At 34.1% G+C, this 19,331-nt stretch overlaps 1 protein-coding gene across 6 annotated transcripts in view; it reads right to left on the minus strand.

The window, feature by feature from the left end:
• The window catches only part of LOC143059877 (uncharacterized), a 43,554-nt gene that overhangs the window by 11,879 nt on the left and 12,344 nt on the right, over positions 1 to 19,331 (minus strand). For 4 of the 6 annotated variants that reach the window (XM_076233447.1, XM_076233451.1, XM_076233446.1 and 1 more), the window contains exons 4-6: positions 17,258 to 17,371; positions 16,564 to 16,689; positions 9,253 to 9,363 (exon numbers count right to left, since the gene is read on the minus strand). In XM_076233447.1, coding sequence (XP_076089562.1) covers positions 9,253 to 9,363; positions 16,564 to 16,689; positions 17,258 to 17,371 — 351 coding nt within the window. Of the gene's footprint in view, positions 1 to 712; positions 6,531 to 9,252; positions 9,364 to 16,563; positions 16,690 to 17,257; positions 17,372 to 19,331 lie in introns of those variants that run through there. The other 2 variants (XM_076233450.1, XM_076233448.1) reach the window with 2 other exon arrangements.

Genomic DNA, 19,331 nt, shown 5'->3' on the forward strand with positions numbered 1-19,331 from the left:
TAAACAGGAAGTAGAAGAGCAGCAGACCTGAAAACCACTTAAACAATACAGCACCCCAACCTGATACTTGATAACAAATATCTAATAGCTGTAATACATAGTAGTTGAGAAAAGTGTTACGAAAATTTTTCATTAATATCCCTGTCTAATTTATGTACTAAGTCCGTAAACAGGAAGTTGAAGAGCGACAGACCTGAAAACCGCTTACACAGTACAGCACCCCAACCTGATGCTTGATATCAAATATCAAATAGCTGTGATTCATAGTAGCAGAGAAAAGTCTTACGAAAATTTTTCATTAATACCCCTATGTCTAATATATGTACTAAGTCTGTAAACAGGAAGTAGAAGAGCGACAGACCTGAAAACCGTTTACATGGTACAGCACCCCAACCTGATGCTTGATACCAAATATCTAATAGCTGTGATACATAGTAGTTGAGAAAAGTGTTATGAAAATTTTTCATTAATACCCCTATGTCTAATATATGTACTAAGTCTGTAAACAGGAAGTAGATGAGCACCAGACCTGAAAACCACTTACACGGTACAGCACCCCAACCTGATGCTTGATACCAAATATCTAATAGCTGTAATACATAGTAGCTGAGAAAAGTGTTACAAAAAAGTGTTACGGATGGACTGACAGAGGACGGTGTTACGGCCAGAAATCGCCTTTAAATTGTAGCCAACAAAAGACACAAATCAATAGTAAAATTTAACAACATTTAATATACAAAAGTTTACAAAAGGTATTAAACAAATATTACTGTTAACTTAACTGTCAAAATATGAGTCCAATCTGTTATCTTTATCTGTATCCGGAAATCTTTCGGAATCCAATTTGAATATTACGTTCACTACTAATGTCACAATCCAGTATGATGTTGTCTTTAGAATAAAAGTGTCAATCCAAATGCTATGAATACTAATGTCTATCAATGTCTATGTCCAAGTTTAATTATGAGAGTTTAACTTTAGTGTCTGTATATATAGTGTTGTCATGGAAAATTCTAGAACACTCTATAATGGAACATTGTGGAAAATCCTGGAAAGTTTAAGGATCATTCTAGAAAGTTCCAATCATTCTGTGATTGTTCCAGTGATTCCTAAACTGCACAGTTATAAGATTATTTGGTAAACAACTATCAGGCCATACAACACAAATTAGGCCAACATAAATAAACATAATAATTACAATATCATAACACCTCCCCCCTTAAAAGAAGTTTTAGTGTAACAAAAACTTATCATGAATAATATGAACAAAAATACATAATATATACAAAGTGATTTAATAAGCTCTAGATAAAGCATCAGCTATTACATTATCTTTACCCTTAATATGTTTTACAATTACATCATATTCCTGTAACAATAAACTCCACCTAGTCAACCTCTGATTCTTGTTTCTCATTTTATGCATGAAGGTGAGAGGATTATGATCAGTATAAACAAGAATAGGATATACAGTGGGATTCAAATATACATCAAAATGTTGAAGTGCTGACAACATTGCAAAACACTCTTTTTCAATAGTTGAATAATTTTTCTGATGTTTATTTAATTTCTTAGAAAAATATGATATAGGTTTTTCAACATTATCATCTGTCTCTTGATATAAAACAGCTCCTATTCCTACATCGCTTGCATCAACGGCAAGTTTAAATTGTTTTTCAAAGTCTGGAGTAATCAGAACTGGACTATTAATTAAAAGTGATTTGCTATTTTCAAAAGCTTTTTGACAATTTCCGCTCCAGATAAATTTAGAATATTTCCGTAAAAGATGAGTCAATGGTTGAACAACAGTAGCAAAATTTGAACAAAATTTTCTGTAAAATCCAATCATGCCTAAATATCTCATAAGTTGTTTTCTATTTGTAGGAGGTGGAAATTTGGAAATAGCTTCCACTTTAGCCATAATAGGTTTTACTTGACCTTGGCCAACTGTATGCCCTAAATAATCAACAGTGGCCTGACAAAATTCACTTTTACCAAGATTAACAGTCAAATTTGATTTTGACAATCTATCAAAGGTATCATATAAATGTGTTAAATGCTGTTCCCAGCTATCACTACATACAATAAGATCATCAATATAAGCATAACAACGGTCTAAATCTTTTATAACATTATTGATCATTCTTTGAAATGTAGCTGGAGCACTTTTCATGCCAAATGGCATTACAGTATATTGAAATAAGCCATTTGGTGTAACAAAAGCTGATATTTCACGAGCTCTCTGTGTCAATGGAACTTGCCAATAACCTTTCAATAAATCAAATTTGCTCACAAATTTTGCTTGACCAATATTGTCAATACAATCGTCTATCCTTGGAATCGGATAGGAATCAGATTTTGAGACTGAATTTACTTTTCTGAAATCAGTCACGAAACGAAAAGTTTTATCTGGTTTTGGCACAAGGAGACAAGGAGAGCTCCATTCACTGTTACTCGGCTCAATAATATCATTGTCAAGCATATATTTAATTTCTTTTCTCATAACTTCAAGTTTGAGTGGATTGAGCCTGTAAGGATGTTGCTTAATTGGACAAGCATCTCCGACATCAACATCATGACAAACAGCAGTGGTTTTGTTTGGCACATCTGGAAAAAGATTTTTAAAAGAAAATACCAAAGTTTTTATTTCTTCTCTACGATCAAAAGACAGATGTGCAAGTTTTGAATCTAAATTTGACAAAATTTCTGAATTTTTCAATCTAACTGTCTCTTCCATAGTTTTACAACTAAAAATTGGTTCAATTACATCTGGTTTGTCATGATTGTTCTCAAATTTAACCATGCCTAAAGTGGCAACTGGTTTACTATCACATAGAACATTAGTACGCTCAAAATATGGTTTTAACATATTAATATGACACACTCTATTTTGTTTGCGCCGACCTGGAGTTTTTACAATATAATTCAAATCATTAATTTTACTCTCTATTGTATAAGGACCACAATATTTAGCCTGTAAAGGATGTCCAGGGACTGGCAAAAATACAAGTACCCTATCACCAGGCTCAAAAACTCTGTCCCTGGCATCTTTATCATACCATATTTTCATCTTGTTCTGTACATTTTTTAAGTTTTTCTGAGCAATTTGACAAGCAGTATACAATTTTTCTTTAAATCTAGATACATAGTCTAAAAGATTCAAGTCAGTATGTTCAGTAAGCCACTTTTCCTTAATCAATTTTAACGGTCCCCTTACAGTATGGCCAAATACCAACTCAAAGGGACTAAAACCAATGGATTCTTGAACAGCCTCTCGGACTGCAAAAAGTAGAAAGTGAACTCCATCATCCCAGTCTCTGTCAAATTGAAGACAAAAAGTTCTAATCATGTTCTTCAATGTCTGATGAAAACGTTCTAAGGCACCTTGAGATTCTGGATGGTACGCACTTGATCTATACTGAGCAATCCCTAACTGGTACACTACTTGCTGAAATAGACCTGACATGAAATTTGATCCCTGGTCGGACTGTATAGACTTAGGAAGTCCTACTAATGTGAAAAATTTGATAAGTGCTTTGACAATAGTAGGTGTCTTGATATTTCTTAGCGGAATAGCCTCAGGAAAGCGGGTAGATGTACACATGATTGTCAATAAATATGCAATTCCAGTCTTGGTCTTTGGTAAAGGTCCAACACAGTCAATTAGAACTCTGCTGAAAGGTTCGTCAAAGGCTGGAATAGGCAGAAGAGGTGCTGGTGGTATTTTCTGGTTAGGTTTACCAACAACCTGGCATATATGACATGATTTGCAGTATTCTGCAACATCATTTCTAAGTTTAGGCCAGTAAAAATGCTGCAAGATCTTAAGGCAAGTCTTCCTTATACCTAAGTGTCCAGCCAAGGGGGTGTCATGGGCAAGACCAATAATTTCTTGTCTATAAACTTTAGGCACCACCACTTGGTATATCACTCTCCATTCCTCCTCTGGGGTAGCATCAGGAGGCCTCCACTTCCTCATTAAAATACTGTCCTGATGGTAATAGCATTCGGCCACTTTGTCTGCTTCCTCCTGTGGTTGAGCCCTCTGGCTGAGCTGAAGAACCTCAGGGTCTTTATGTTGTTCTTCGAGTAAATTATTTCGGTCTAATGAATGGCTGTTCACATCTGGCCATGGCATAATAACATTTTTGTTAACACTAGGTGGTTTTATAATAGCCTTTTCTGAGTTACCAGGATCTTCAATATCAGCTATAAAAGTGTCAGAAAGGTCCATGTAATCAAACTTGTCTTCTTGCAAATTCTCATTTTGTTGTTTTCTAGCCATCGCCCTAGTAACAACACAAGCTGGATACAATTCAGCATCATCTTCAGGTGATTTAACATCCACCACCGGTTCACTGGTAACAATTGGTTCTGCAACCACTTTGTTCCTAGCTAGATCATTTCCTAGCAATAATGTAACACCCTCAACAGGGAGATTAGGACGAACACCCACAATAACTGGTCCAGTTATCAAATCTGACTTCAGATAAATACGATGGAGAGGAACATCTATACAACCCATCTCTACACCTTGTAACAAAACGGAGGCACCAACAGAAGTCTTCTCGGACAAAGGCAACACACCTTCTAACAATAAAGACTGAGAAGCTCCAGTGTCTCGTAAAATCTTAATAGGCTGAAGAGTGGTATCATCAACAATAGAAATAAACCCATCAGACATAAAGGGTTTATATTCCTCCATGTAATCACAAAAACTGGACTTAAAAGCCTGACGCGCAGGGCATTCCAATGTACTGGTAATATAAGGTGTCGTACAAGCACTGGTCTTCGGCTTATTATCTCGTTCATTCTTCTTCTGAAGTCTAAAACAATCAGCCATCAGGTGACCAATCTTCTTACAATAAGCACAAGTCAGTGACTTCTTCTCAAAAGTATCAAATTTTGGACTAGACATATTATAACTGGACTGACTCTTATTCTGTGCAACAGGCTTACTATCAGTACGCTCAGTGCTTTGATTTTTGTAATTTCCACTTGAAGTATTAACATTTTGACCCTTGAAACTTCTTTTATGTGAAAGAGTATAATTATCTGAAATAACAGCTGCATCATGTATTGTCTCAACAGTTTTGTCGTCTAAATGTGTTTTTAAGTCTAAATGAACACATTGTTTGAACTCTTCTAATAACATCAATTGTCTTAGGTTATCAAAATTGTTATCTGTTTTCTTTGACGTAAGCCATTTATCAAATAGATCTTCTTTTTCCCGAGCAAATTCCACATAGGTTTGTGAATCAAACTTTTTATAAGATCTAAATTTCTGTCTATATGCTTCTGGTACTAGCTCATAAGCTTTCAAAACTTCCTGTTTCACCGTGTCATAATCGGAACTTTTTTCTGATGGAAGTGCGGAGTATATTTCAGCGGCCTTACCCTCAAAAACACTCTGTAGCATTGTAGTCCAATATGGCTTTGGCCAATTCAAACTACAAATGAACTATGAGCAATTTTCTCAAACTGTGGAAAATATTTATCGACTGTTTTTTTCACAAAATATTGCTGCATCAAAATATTCTGATTTCGACTGGACTTTAGTGTTGCTTTCTTCTTTGACCATTTCAATTTTCATTTTCTCCATCTCTAGCCTTTCCCTCATTTCAAGTTCTTTTAATTTAAATTCATCTTCTTTTTCCTTTTTATCCATTTCCAATCTTTCCTTCATTTTCAGTTCTGCCTGTTTTAATTTAAATTCATCTTCTTTTCTTTTCTCCATCTCCTTCAAATTCATTTCCAGTTCTTTTAGTTTGCGTTCATGTTCTAATTCAAGCTGTTTTAATTTAAAGGCGTCAATATTTTCGACCTTAAGTTCAAGAGCCTCTTTACCTAAAATTTCTGCGTCAACTAATTTGTCTATAACCAAATTTTTTATAATTTGTTTTCTCATAGATACTTTAAAAACTAATTTCAGTTCTTTAGCAAGCAACACTAATTCCTCTTTCTTTAAATTATCAAAACTCTCCAGGTCTGGCGTTTTCAAAAAATTACCGGCATCAAATGCCATTTTGTAGAATTTTGTTGGCTAGTTATAATAAAAATATTGAATAAATTTTAAATAAGATATTTTCGTTCTCCCGGACGAGCCCCCAATTTCTGTTACGGCCAGAAATCGCCTTTAAATTGTAGCCAACAAAAGACACAAATCAATAGTAAAATTTAATAACATTTAATATACAAAAGTTTACAAAAGGTATTAAACAAATATTACTGTTAACTTAACTGTCAAAATATGAGTCCAATCTGTTATCTTTATCTGTATCCGGAAATCTTTCGGAATCCAATTTGAATATTACGTTCACTACTAATGTCACAATCCAGTATGATGTTGTCTTTAGAATAAAAGTGTCAATCCAAATGCTATGAATACTAATGTCTATCAATGTCTATGTCCAAGTTTAATTATGAGAGTTTAACTTTAGTGTCTGTATATATAGTGTTGTCATGGAAAATTCTAGAACACTCTATAATGGAACATTGTGGAAAATCCTGGAAAGTTACAACGGAAGTTTCTGGAATAACGTAGAAGTTTAAATTACGCATCTTTTATAAGGATCATTCTAGAAAGTTCCAATCATTCTGTGATTGTTCCAGTGATTCCTAAACTGCACAGTTATAAGATTATTTGGTAAACAACTATCAGGCCATACAACACAAATTAGGCCAACATAAATAAACATAATAATTACAATATCATAACAACGGACTGACTGACGGACGGACGGACAGAGGTAAAACACTATACCCCCCCTCTCCTTCGGAGCGGGGGTATAATTATTACTGTTAATTTACTTAGCTGGCACTGATAACGGTAATTAAAGAGAAATTTAAAATATGACAGGTGTGTTTTTTCTTTTATATTGTCTTAATTACATGTACTTAGCCAAGTGGCATTTATAACCATGCTAATTTTTATTCCGATTAAGTTGATGCCCTGACCTCTTTTGATCTCTAGTTAACACTTGCCAATAATATAAACATACAGACCATGAAAAGAAAACTTGTTAAGTATGAAAATGGGAAAGAACAAGAGCAAAGTCGGCTCTGGACCTGCAGCGCTGGCACTTCATGGAAACATAGGTGCTTACCAATCGCAGCATAATAGTATGTAGCATTGGATAATAAAGGGAATTGTGAAAACAAAAGGAAATTGAGTACAGGTTTTTTATATATAAAATGCAAGAAATATGACAATTTTAGCATGATATACATCTATTAAATTTTGGCCTTGGCAGCCATGTTGGTTGCCCGTCAAGGACTACGGATATAATTTTAAAAATAGATACCATAAGGATGATTGTGGCCAAGATTGGTTCCATTTGACCTGGTAGTTTCAGAGGAGAAAATTATTATTTGCGAAATTTTAACCCTCGCTAACACTCGGGATTAAAATTTTACACAAACAATGCAACCCATGTTAAAATCTCTGATAAACCATGGCTGCCATGAATTATTTCTTAGATAGTCAAAAACGTTAAAATTGGCCAAAAATCATCATTTATGGGCAATAACCCCTTTGCGAGGGCATCCGACAATTTTGGCATAAATGGAACTTAGGTAGATTTTGACATTCTGAACATTTTTGCATATGTCAGATTTTCTCTATCTGCAATGGTTTTCAAGAAATTAGTCAATATTTGCATTTTACCCCTATGTTCTATTTTTAGCCCTGGCGGCCATCTTGGTTGACTGACATGGACATCATACCCTAAGGATGATTGTGGCTAGGTTTCGTTCCATTTGGCCTGGCAGTTGCAGAGGAGAAGATTTTTGTTAAAAGTTAACGGACGACGACGACGGACGCCAAGTGATGGGAATAGCTCAGTTGATCTTTCAGGTCAGGTGAGCTAATAAAAAGTGAAAGGGAACCAGGCATTACAAATTCCAGCCTAATTTTAAAATTTCAATTCAATCGGATGAAGCATTTTTGAATTAGTGTACAACATACAAGAAAAACGCATTTTTTTAACACCAAAGTCCCACAACTCTAGAACAACATATAGAAAAATCAGAAAAAAAACGAAAGAGAACCAGGCATTACCTATTCTAGCCTAATTATAAAATTTCGGATTAATTGGATGAAGCATTTTTGAGTTACTGTACGACATTCAAGAAAAATGGCATTTTTTATAAAAATCAAAGTCCCATACTCTGGACACATCGCAAAATTGGAAAAAAACAAAAGGTAACCAGACATTACCAATTCCAGCCTAATTTTAAAATTTCAGTTCAATTGGATGAAGCATTTTTGAATTCATGAACAACATACAAGAATAAAGAGCTTGGCCGAGTGCACCATGATACGACCGCAATGGTCGACAAGTGTTCATTTGGGCAAGTGTTGACACACTTCTAAAGTGGACACAATAATATGCTTGACACAGTAATTTGCTGGACACAGAAATTACATTAGTACTAAAAAGCACCACTTTGGCCCCTAATAGGTTGGAAGAACTGCAAGTCCTAGCTCAAATCTGCTAAAATTCTCTATGTTGGAAATTTCATAAGGACTCTAAAGAAGAAAAAAAACCTTTGAAATCGGACGAGAAATAAAAAAGTTTGTTTTTTGGGATTGAGCACCACTTTGGCCCCTAATAGCTCGGAAACGGTACAAGCTACGTTAAATCCGTCGAGACTCTACCAGTGCAAAAGTTCATAAGGAAAACAATGAAAAATGAAAAAATCAAAATGAAAATATGAAAATTAAAAATTTCATGAACAAAAAAGAGAAGTCCGTTTTAGCCCCTTTTAGCTCTGAAACCTTAAGACCTAGCTCAAATCTGTAAAAATTCACTTTGTTGGAAAAAATATGACTACTTTTGACATAACTGAAAATCGAAATTGTCAATTTTATTTAATATAAAAAGAAATTCAGGTTTAAAGATATTTTTTAGCCTACAACTTTTGAAAATTTACTGGATTTTTTTTCCTTAAATTGACGATTGTTGTTGGAAGGGACTTGGACAATATTCATGACATGGTCAAATTACAACTAGATGGAAAATTAGACGCCTTTTTCGTGCCACCGTGACAATAAGTGAAGGGCATATTGTTTATACTGATCCATCTGTCCGTTTGATGTTTTAGAACAAAATAAAACATAAATTATGGATGGATGGACAACAGACAGACGATAAATAATGGATGAAAATGCTTAGTGATGGCAAAAACTTGCAAGCCTTTCAGGCTAAGTGACCAAAACAGAAACCAATAATACAAATCAGCAATTCTTACTTTTCTTGTTTTCTTGCTTTTCAGCTACTTTACTGCTGCTTGGAGTATATATTTTTCTAGGAATTCTTTTCCTTTTTGGATAGGAAATTGGAGTTTCCATTGTTGGTAGATCTGCAAAAGATGAATATCATATTTGACAGATGTTTCATTACCAGGACCAAAATAAAAAAAATAATGTATGATCTGACAAAAAAAAAAAAACAAGCTGTGTCAAGTCTTGTATTGCTGTTTTATATTTCAGAATATTTATGTGTCCGTGTCGTTACCAATTCCACTCTGAATGTAAATCATAATAATTTTGCGCTTGACACGAACCAGCTAGTAACTATTGCAAGAAAGGTAACTAGAGGCTCCAAGGAGCCTGTGTCGCTCACCTGTTTTCAAATTTGTCTAAATCTTCCTTTGAGGATGATTTCAGACCCACTGGCTGTATTTTTTAGATCTTGTCCTACTTAACATTTTTGCTGTTCAAACTTTCAATATATCTATAACAGTTTAAAAGATACTTTTTAAAGCACTAAAATCGGTGAAAATATAAAAATAGAGGATATGGTAATAAACAAGTAATAAACATTTAAGGGCAATAAATCCAATAACAAGTGGTCATTTGAACTGTGTGTAGAGCTTTTATTGCTGAACATATTTGCAATCTAAAATATTTTTTTTTCTATCTATAATCACTGTGCTTAAACAGCTGTGGGTAACTTAAGTTACCCACAGCCCAAGATGGCGCAAGACATCTTCTGTTTATATAGATTTTAGTTATTTTAAAGCAAAACAAAGTTGTTTAACGAAGATAAAGCTTTCAAGAAGATGTATATCAGTTTCGCCCGCACTAATAAAAGTAGAAATAACTTAAGTATAAAACAATAAGTCGAAAAACAACTGATTTTAAAAGTCCAAAAGAGGTACGTAACTTTTACAAGAGATATCCGTAACTTTTTTTACGTAATTTACAGAGATGTCCGTAACTTCATGATGTGTCTTTAACTTTTCTCAGAATTTATATTGTTATACACAAAAATATAAAGGTAAGCTATGAAATATCGTAAGTTGGTATACAACTACATTTAGTTACAGTAAAGAGTAAAGGTTAACGCCTTACTTATTCCCAAAAACGGCAAGGGGAATTCATAGTCAGAAGTTCCAATTTTCGAAACGATCCCTTAAAGCAAAACACTAAACCCCTTCAACATTTTTTATTCTAGATTATATGTGATATCACTCTGTCTGTTTTACTCATAAAATTACAGCAACACAGTACTGCAACATACATTTTTACAATAACAAACCACGGCTGTCCTTCATCAACTAGTTTAAGATGAATATTAAGAAGCCGAAAAATCTGAACATGTAGCTTAAATGTTTTTCTTCTATGCGGTGCCAATATTCAAATTTTCAGATGAAATTACAAAAGGGAATAAACCGTACATTAATACTGAAACAATGAAAATATCTTAGCCTTATTTTTAAAGAAACCAGGACTAGTTGGGTTAATAAACTTTCTTCATTATTTACTTGTGTTACTCATCGAAACATAGTGCAATTACATATATGTAATTTCAAATAGATTTGCCAGGATCACATTGTTGTTTTTCTTCAAACAGTTGAAAATAAAATTTCTACTGGGATAATGATTTATTGAGTTCTTTGAAACCCTGTCTCTCCTTCGGTAGCTGTTAATAGTGGAAAATCACTGGTATAAAGCCGATGCCCGTAAATGCAGTTACGGTTAGCCGTAGATGGCATACGAAAATATGGGCATTATATTTTCTAGCTTTTAAGCCTATAAAATTGTTACAATTGTTGAATTTTGCAATTTAGGAAAAGGTCAGTGTCTCAAGATTTAATATAGACCAGAATCATGTTTATTATATGTCTAGCTATTTCATTTTTAAAGCTCTTAGTGAGCTGTAAGATGCGTGTACCTGCTGCTTTTTCTACAGTTTAGATGCCCTTAACTTGTAAAGCGGATGCGTGTAACTTGCAGATCTAATGATTGTAAATTGCAGTAGCTGAAATGCTGAAGTTTATTGCATGTTTAATGTACAAATTATCCTGTATTGGTACGCAATTTTATGTTATATTTTCATGAACGTAGAGAGCGTGGCACTCTTCCTATACGAGGCATCGGATTTAATGTCCCTAATCTGACCGGACCTGACTGTGTATTTGTACATCCAGCACAGCTAAACGGACCAAAGTTAAGCGCTTAAGTTGGTATTATCCCCATGTTTGTGAGTGTCATTTTCTTCGGTGTCCGTGGAAAAGGAAAACAAATGTCAGATCATTATGTATAAAGAATCCTTATATACGCAAAAATTATGCATCCAAAGGCTACAACAGAAAAATTACCCACAGCCAGAGTTTTCGGTTAAGAAAAGTTACGGACATCTTTTGCCATTTTTAAAATTGTTCTTACGCTAAGCTAAGACAAAATGCATTACATTTTTTGTTTTCAGTTGATTATTTTGCCTTAGATACAATACATTGACAACTTGTAAAGAATTATTAATGCGTAAATCTAAAGATATTTGATAAAATTAAAATCGCATTATTTTACGCCGCCATATTGGGCTGTGGGTAACTTAAGTTACCCACAGCCGTTTAAGCACAGTGATAATAGTTTATGAGATAATAGCCAAAAGCATTCAAATTTGCCAAAAACTGTCATTTATGGCCAATAACCCCTATGCAGGAGTATCCAACAATTTTGACATAAATATAAATTAAATAGATCTTGTCATTCTGAACATTTTTGTCCTTGTCACATTTTCTCTGTTTGCAATGAATGGTTTTTGAGATATTAGTCAATACAGTCGAACATGTTTTTCATTAACAGCCATATGTTTAATATATGTACTAAGTCCGTAAACAGGATGGCTTAGTATGACGGACGAAGGGACAGACAAAGTCCATGATTTGCTATTGGAAACCGCAGAAATTGGTAGGATCAAAATCTAAATTAGGAGGTGCACAATGGGAACATGTAACAAAGATTCTCTGACAGTTTCATGGAATTCCCTTCAGTAGTTTAGGGACGGAAGGATGAACGGACGGACACAACGAATACTATATACCCCGTTTTTTTAAGCGGGGGTAAAACTAAATAATGTATCAAATTATTACAATAAAATATCAATGAAAGACTCATTTTTTTTTTTTACAAAATTTTAAAAATAAAGATTGATAGTCATGTTACTGTAAAGGACAGTTGAAAGTATAATTAAAGAAATTGTTCATTGAAACTTTAGGCCAAATTGTAATATATGGACTGGCAGGCCACTCCAAAAGGCCCTCAGTGTCTTGAACTATTTCTTAAATATTGACCTTAATCACATGAAATATTTGTACAAGGTAAATAAATCCTTGTATCCACCTCATCAAAAGTCATAAATTGTATAATATACAATTATGACCTTCATGGAAAGTTAATACAGTCAAACCTGTGAAAACCGGACCCTGAGTAATCCGGTTTCCTGTCAATTCCGGCCGAAAATTAAAGTCCCACTTCCTTCCCTTAATATTCTTTGCAAAAATGTCCCTTGTAAACCGGACCCTGTCTATTCGGAATTCCGATCTAATTATCTAGTCCCAATACAGTAAATTACTTTAATTATTACCTGTCAAAACCGGTTTGGCCTTTTATCATAACGGTATTGATTGATGTCAATCAACTGATCAAGTCGACAGAGATCCGACCACTTTTGAAACGAAATAACTGCTATGGAAAATTAATCTTCAATGCCTACGGAGGAAACTTATGGACAGAAAAACAACTCGTGTTTATCAATTCAAACAATGTGGAGATTCCGACGCAAACAAAATCTGCGAAAGTGAAAATGAAGCGGACGAGCCAGAAACTTTAACTTCATATGAGTATTTCTTCACAAACATTAAATGTATGAATCATTTTTCAAATTCCAAAGATGATGGATTTCTTAACTTTCTCATACCAATGAGAGCAATGATTGAAGATGTTTCGTTCGTAGAAAAATGGTAAAAAGCAGGGACATGTCCAAATATATATTGTGTTCAAATCATCGGCACTCTAGGTTAAATAAAATTAGTTTCAGAATTTTCTATTATTCAATACACTAATTTATAATATGTCAGTAATCTACTGTACTATACAAGCTTATTATTTGTTAATTGCATGAAATATGCAGTTCTGTAAAATATCTGACGTCATGAACCACTGACTTCCTGTCAATCTGAAAACCTGAATAAACCGACCCACTGCCTAAATCGGCCCTTTTTGACGGTCCCAGAGGTGGCCGGTTTACACAGGTTTTACTGTATCCAAAATTGATAAATCGAGGAAGAGGTTATTTCCTGCGGGCATAGCCAAAGGGAAATTCCCCCTTTCGAGATTTAACAATTTTGGATATTAACTTTTCATGAAGGACATAATTGTTTTATTATACCACACTAAACATTGGACTTGTTTTAACCCATTTTACAAGCATCAGCGTAAAAGTTTCATTTCAAAAACTAACTAGTCTTTGAGACTTTCAGGAAATTTACCAAAGTTGGAATTGCAACTTTTGGAATCAGAGCATTTCAAAACATTTCATTAGTTTTTATGATATATATATATGGTAAGTCTTGTAGAATGATTCCAAAAATCAAGCAGTCTTTTTAAGACTTTCAGAAAATTTACAAAACTTGGAATTGCAATTTTTTGAAATCTTAGTGTTCCATGTAATTCCAATAAATAAAATGTAGCAAAAGAGATTAATTGCAAGTTAAATTTTGAAAAAATAATGAGTCTTTGAGACTTTCAGGAAATTTACCAAAAATGGAAATCTGAACATTCAAAAATATTTTGTTTGTTTTTGCAATGTAAGAATAGTAAGTTTTGAAGAACATTTTCAAAGATTTGCCAGTCTTTGAGACTTTCAGGAATTTTCTTAAAACTGGAATTGGCATTTTTTAAAAATCCAAGTGTGCATATCTTTTTATATGTTATTGTAAAACACAATTAGTTTCAAGGAACATTTCCAAAATTTAAACAGTCTTTGAGACTTTCAGGAAATTTACCAAAGTTGGAATTGCCATATTTGGAATCCAAACATACAGTATTGTTCCAACTGTTATACTAATACATAATAAAAAGCTTCGCCGAGCACAGCATGATACGACCGCAGTTGTCGACAAGTGTTCATTTGGGCAAGTATTGACACACTACTAAAGTGGACACAATAATGTGCTGGACACAGTAATTTGCTGGACACAGTAATTTGCTGGATACAGTAATTAGCTGGACACAGTAATATACTGGACACAGAAATTAAGACCCTTGTAGCAGGGAAACCGTAAGTCCCAGCTTAAATTTGGAGAGAATCAAACGGGTTGGAAATTTGTTAAGGAATCCAAACAAAAAAAATGTTGTAATTTGACGAGAAATAAAAAAGTTCTATTTTTGGAGTTAGCACCACTTTGGCCCCTAATAGCTCGGAAACGGTAAAAGCTATGTTAAATCCGTTGACATACTATCGGTGCGGAAGTTCATAAGGAACATAATGAAAAAAACAAAACCAAAATAAGATGAAAAATAAAAATTTGACAAACAAAAAAGAGAAGTTCATTTTAGCCCTTTTAGCCCCTTGTAGCTCAGAAACCGTAAGTCCTAGCTCAAATCGGTAAAAATTTTCTGAGTTGGAAATTTCATAAGGAATCCAAAGAAAAAAAACCCGTTGAAATCGGACGAGAAATAAAAAAGTTTTTTTTTTTTATTTAGCACCACTTTGGTCCCTAATAGCTCGGAAACGGTAAAAGCTACGTTAAGTCCGTTGACATACTATCGGTGCGGAATTTCATAAGGAACATAATGAAAAAAACAAAATGAAAATAAGATGAAAAATAAAAATTTGACGAACAAAAAAGAGAAGGCAGTTTTAGCCCCTTTTGGCCCCTTGTAGCTCCGAAACCGTAGGTCCTAGCTCAAATCGCTTAAAATTTCATGAGGAATCAAAAAAAAAAAACCCATTGAAATCGGACAAGAAATAAAAAAGTTCGTTTTTTGGGATTTAGCACCACTTTGGCCGCTTATAGCTCGGAAACGGTAAAGGCTATGTTAAATCCGTTGCAATATTACAGTTGCGGGATTTCATAAGGAACATTATGAAAAAAATTTGATTAAAATTGAACAAACAAGAATGTGTCCTCAGTACACGAATGCCCCACTCGCACTATCATTTTCTATGTTCAGTGGACCGTGAAATTGGGGTAAAATCTCTAATTTGGCATTAAAATTAGAAAGATCATATCATAGGGAACATGTGTACCAAGTTTGAAGTCGATTGGACTTCAACTTCATCAAAAACTACCTCGACCAAAAACTTTAACCTGAAGCGGGACAGACGGACGAACGAACGAACGGACGGACGGACGAACGGACGCACAGACCAGAAAACATAATGCCCCTCTACTATCGTAGGTGGGGCATAAAAATAAATCCTCTACATCATATTTAATATAAACACTTATTTTGCCCTTTTTGGCCCCTATTTCAGGAACCGGCGGGGGCATAACCCCCAAAAACAATCCCAAGCTGTATTTTGTGGTTATATTCCTTGTGTTAAAATTTCGTAGCATTTGCTCTATCAGAACTTAAGTTATTGTCCGGAAACCATTAATCTGGACGACGACGACGACGCCGACACCGACGACGCCAACGGACAGGGGCGATACCATTATACGAACGCAAAATTTTTGCGGTGGTATAAAAAGTTAGTTGCTTGGATCATAATCATACCAAAAGATGTCGCATATTAATCATTTGGTGGGAAATCATTTTGCCCTAAGGGCAAAGTTCAAAATTCCGAAACCTTCGACACAGACAACTTTCATAGTACTACTTATACACTTATAATTTTCTTGTTTCTACCATGAAAGGTGTAAGAGGAGTTCGTGCAGAATCGATTTTGTCATTATTTTTAACCCTTAGGAAAATGCCCTCAGGGCTTGCAGGCAAAATACCATGCCACTGCTAGACTTGGTACCCATAATGGGAGGTCATACTGTTGGAACCAACTTCCTATTGTAAATATTTTGGAAGATTTCACCATTTTCTGCCTATCTCAAAAACGAAATTTCGCTCATAAATTTGCCCTAGGGCATGAATTTCATACCCTGATCACATACTCTAACATGCTACCAAGTTTCAAGTTTCCATCATTTCTAGTTTCTGAGATTTTGCATGACATTACATACATACAAACAGACGGACTGCATTACATACATGACATAATCCCCCCGCTTTCGCTTAGCAGGGGGGATAAAAACAGCACTTGACAATATTTATACCCTCTTCTTCATTGATAATATTCTCTTCTGAATCGATGAACTGTTCCCTCTCAAAATCTTCTTCTGCCTCTACACCTTCCATCTGAGTATTTCTATCTTCTTCTCTGTCTATTTCTAACTCTTTCTCTGAATAAGGAAAGATATTTCATTAACTAACATAAATTGCTTACCTGGATAGTCTTAACCAAACATATCAATGGCTAAATATAGCAATTTTAATGCCGTTTTAATTTTTTGTGTGTGATCTATGCATTCTTTTAGTAACAATTTTGAAGATGACTGAATAAAAAAAAAACTAGAGGCTCAGGTGAGCATCAAGAATTGCCCATGGCAGCCAATTTTGTTGTCCAATCAGGACGAAATGAGGCAATTTTATAACAGACCTTACATAGATGCATCCTGCCAAGTTTGATTCCATTTAGCCCAGCGGTTTCAGAGGGGAAGATTAAAGTGTGATAAGTTATGATAGATGTTTCATGGTGGCAAAAGCTCACATTACCCTAATAATAATCTATAAAGCAATCAACAATGCTCATCTTTCATACATGTTGTCTGAAATAAATTAAATATTCTGCAATCATGGACTAATGCAAAACATATTACAATTAATCATTCAATTATTAAACAGAAATCAAAAACACATGTTTTTGAATTCACAATTCCATTTGTTTCTTTGGTAAAACTCTAAATTTACCTGAATCAGAGTCCAAAATGCATTGCAGTTGTTCTATTACCCTGGGCCTACTTATGACGTACTGCATCACCACAGATGGATTTGCATCTGCAAATCTGGTCCATTTTTCTTTAACTGAAAATATAAGATTTTCATCCAATGATAAACAGAGGACAGGTCTGAGCTTTTTTTTTGCAAAGGTTTATTTTGCCTCTCAAGCTTAAAATGACTTAATTGACAGTCCAAAATAACATTTGAAATTACAGATAATTTTATCAATACAAACTGAGGTGCTCAACAACCTACTTTGTTGACTACTCAATAACCTATATTGTGGTCAACACAGGAATTGTGTTACCAGTAGCTTGCTTCATACAGTAATGTGTTTGATATGCTTACTTTCTTGACAGTCTAACTTGCTTGCCACGATTATGTTGGTAGTTCACTATTATTGAAATATATTGGAAATCAGAATTAGAATAAACAGCTGCGCCACAAGTGCAATATACGCCCATTCCGAATTTTTTTTATAGTTCATTTCAAAACATATGCAGTGGAACCTGTCTTATCCGACACACCTCGGGACCAGAGAAATATGTCGGATTGGACAGGGTGTCGGAATACTCGGGTTTCACATTTGATAAAAGTGAAATAAGCATGTAAGATACAAACGTGGGCAATAACACCCAAAATAGGTTTTACTAAGGAGATCCTTTAAAGAAAAATAGTGTTTATGAAACATTACACCACGTCAAGTACGAATTCCCAAGATCTTGTAAATATTTAGTACGATAAATTTCAGTGAGATTGACAAGTTCTTAGAACATTTACAGTGTTAGTCTTCATCAATTGTTTAACTATTTTCCCAGTCATGGTTATTTGTATCATTTAGTCGGAATATCGTCTTCGACACTGGTCACATAAATTAAACTGTCAAAATGAAATCATTTCACAGTCCAATTAGCAATATTTCTTCGTCTGGATTTTTTTCCCCAACAATTTACTCACATTGAATTAAGAAAGACATTATGAAAAGTATGTATTAAGATTTATATATTTTCCATATGTTGTAGAAATGTTTTTATCCCGTACTGAGCCTCAAATTTCCTATCCGATCAATAAAAAATAACAAGATATTTGTGTACACAGGTAATGGATTAAATTACCTTTAATAAAAATGCATGAAATACACCTGACTGAATTATGATTACCTTGTTTATAAATTGATTAAGGAGATCAAAGGGTCGGATTAAACAAGTATAATTAGAGTACTTATGAAGGCTGGGACTTGAAAATGCTGTCGGATTACGGAGTAGACGGGTGACGGAATACAGAAGATTTTTTAACAAAGAATGTTAAAGAAAACTTTCGGGACCAGTAAATTTTGTCAGATTTCACAGGATGTCGGAATATTCAGGTGTCGGATTAAGCAGATTCGACTGTAATTATCAGATCATGTCTATTTCAAACAAAACAAAAGAAGAAACACTATGTGAATTTTAAAAGCAAACAGACAATTATTTTTATAAAAATAAAATTTAATAAAATAATGAAAAAAATAATAAATTAAATATAGAACCAAAAAAAATCTAAATGAAAATAGGAAAAAAATATTCTTTAGTTATTCACAAAAAAAAAGTAAGTTACTTAGTCCGCTCCCAACTCCAGAACTCTAAAAGGACAATAGGGAAAATAACAAAAACCAAAGGCATTTACTCTACATAGGACCTACATGTAACATCATGTTAAAATTTAGTAAGAATTGGTCAAAGTAAACTTGAGTTTTTGTGAAAAATGTCAATTTTCAATGAACAAAGTCCCATAACTCTTGAACGACAAAAGTGAAAATCAATGAACCGTAACAAGACTCAAACTCAATCTGTAACATCAATAAATATCTATATACCAAAAATCAGTTCAATATCTCAAGGTGTTTAGTAAAAAAGTCTGGAAAACTGGTTGTTGCGCAACAAGTCAGAATGACAAACAAGGGTAAAACTATATGTCCCGACCACTTTGTGGCGGGACATAAAAAAGTGCTGAAAACTTCAAATTCACTGTAATTTTCTAAGTCCGAGGGCGTAACTTCCGTAAA

This window comes from Mytilus galloprovincialis, unplaced genomic scaffold, assembly GCF_965363235.1.
Source record: "Mytilus galloprovincialis unplaced genomic scaffold, xbMytGall1.hap1.1 HAP1_SCAFFOLD_34, whole genome shotgun sequence".
Classification (NCBI taxonomy): domain Eukaryota; kingdom Metazoa; phylum Mollusca; class Bivalvia; order Mytilida; family Mytilidae; genus Mytilus; species Mytilus galloprovincialis.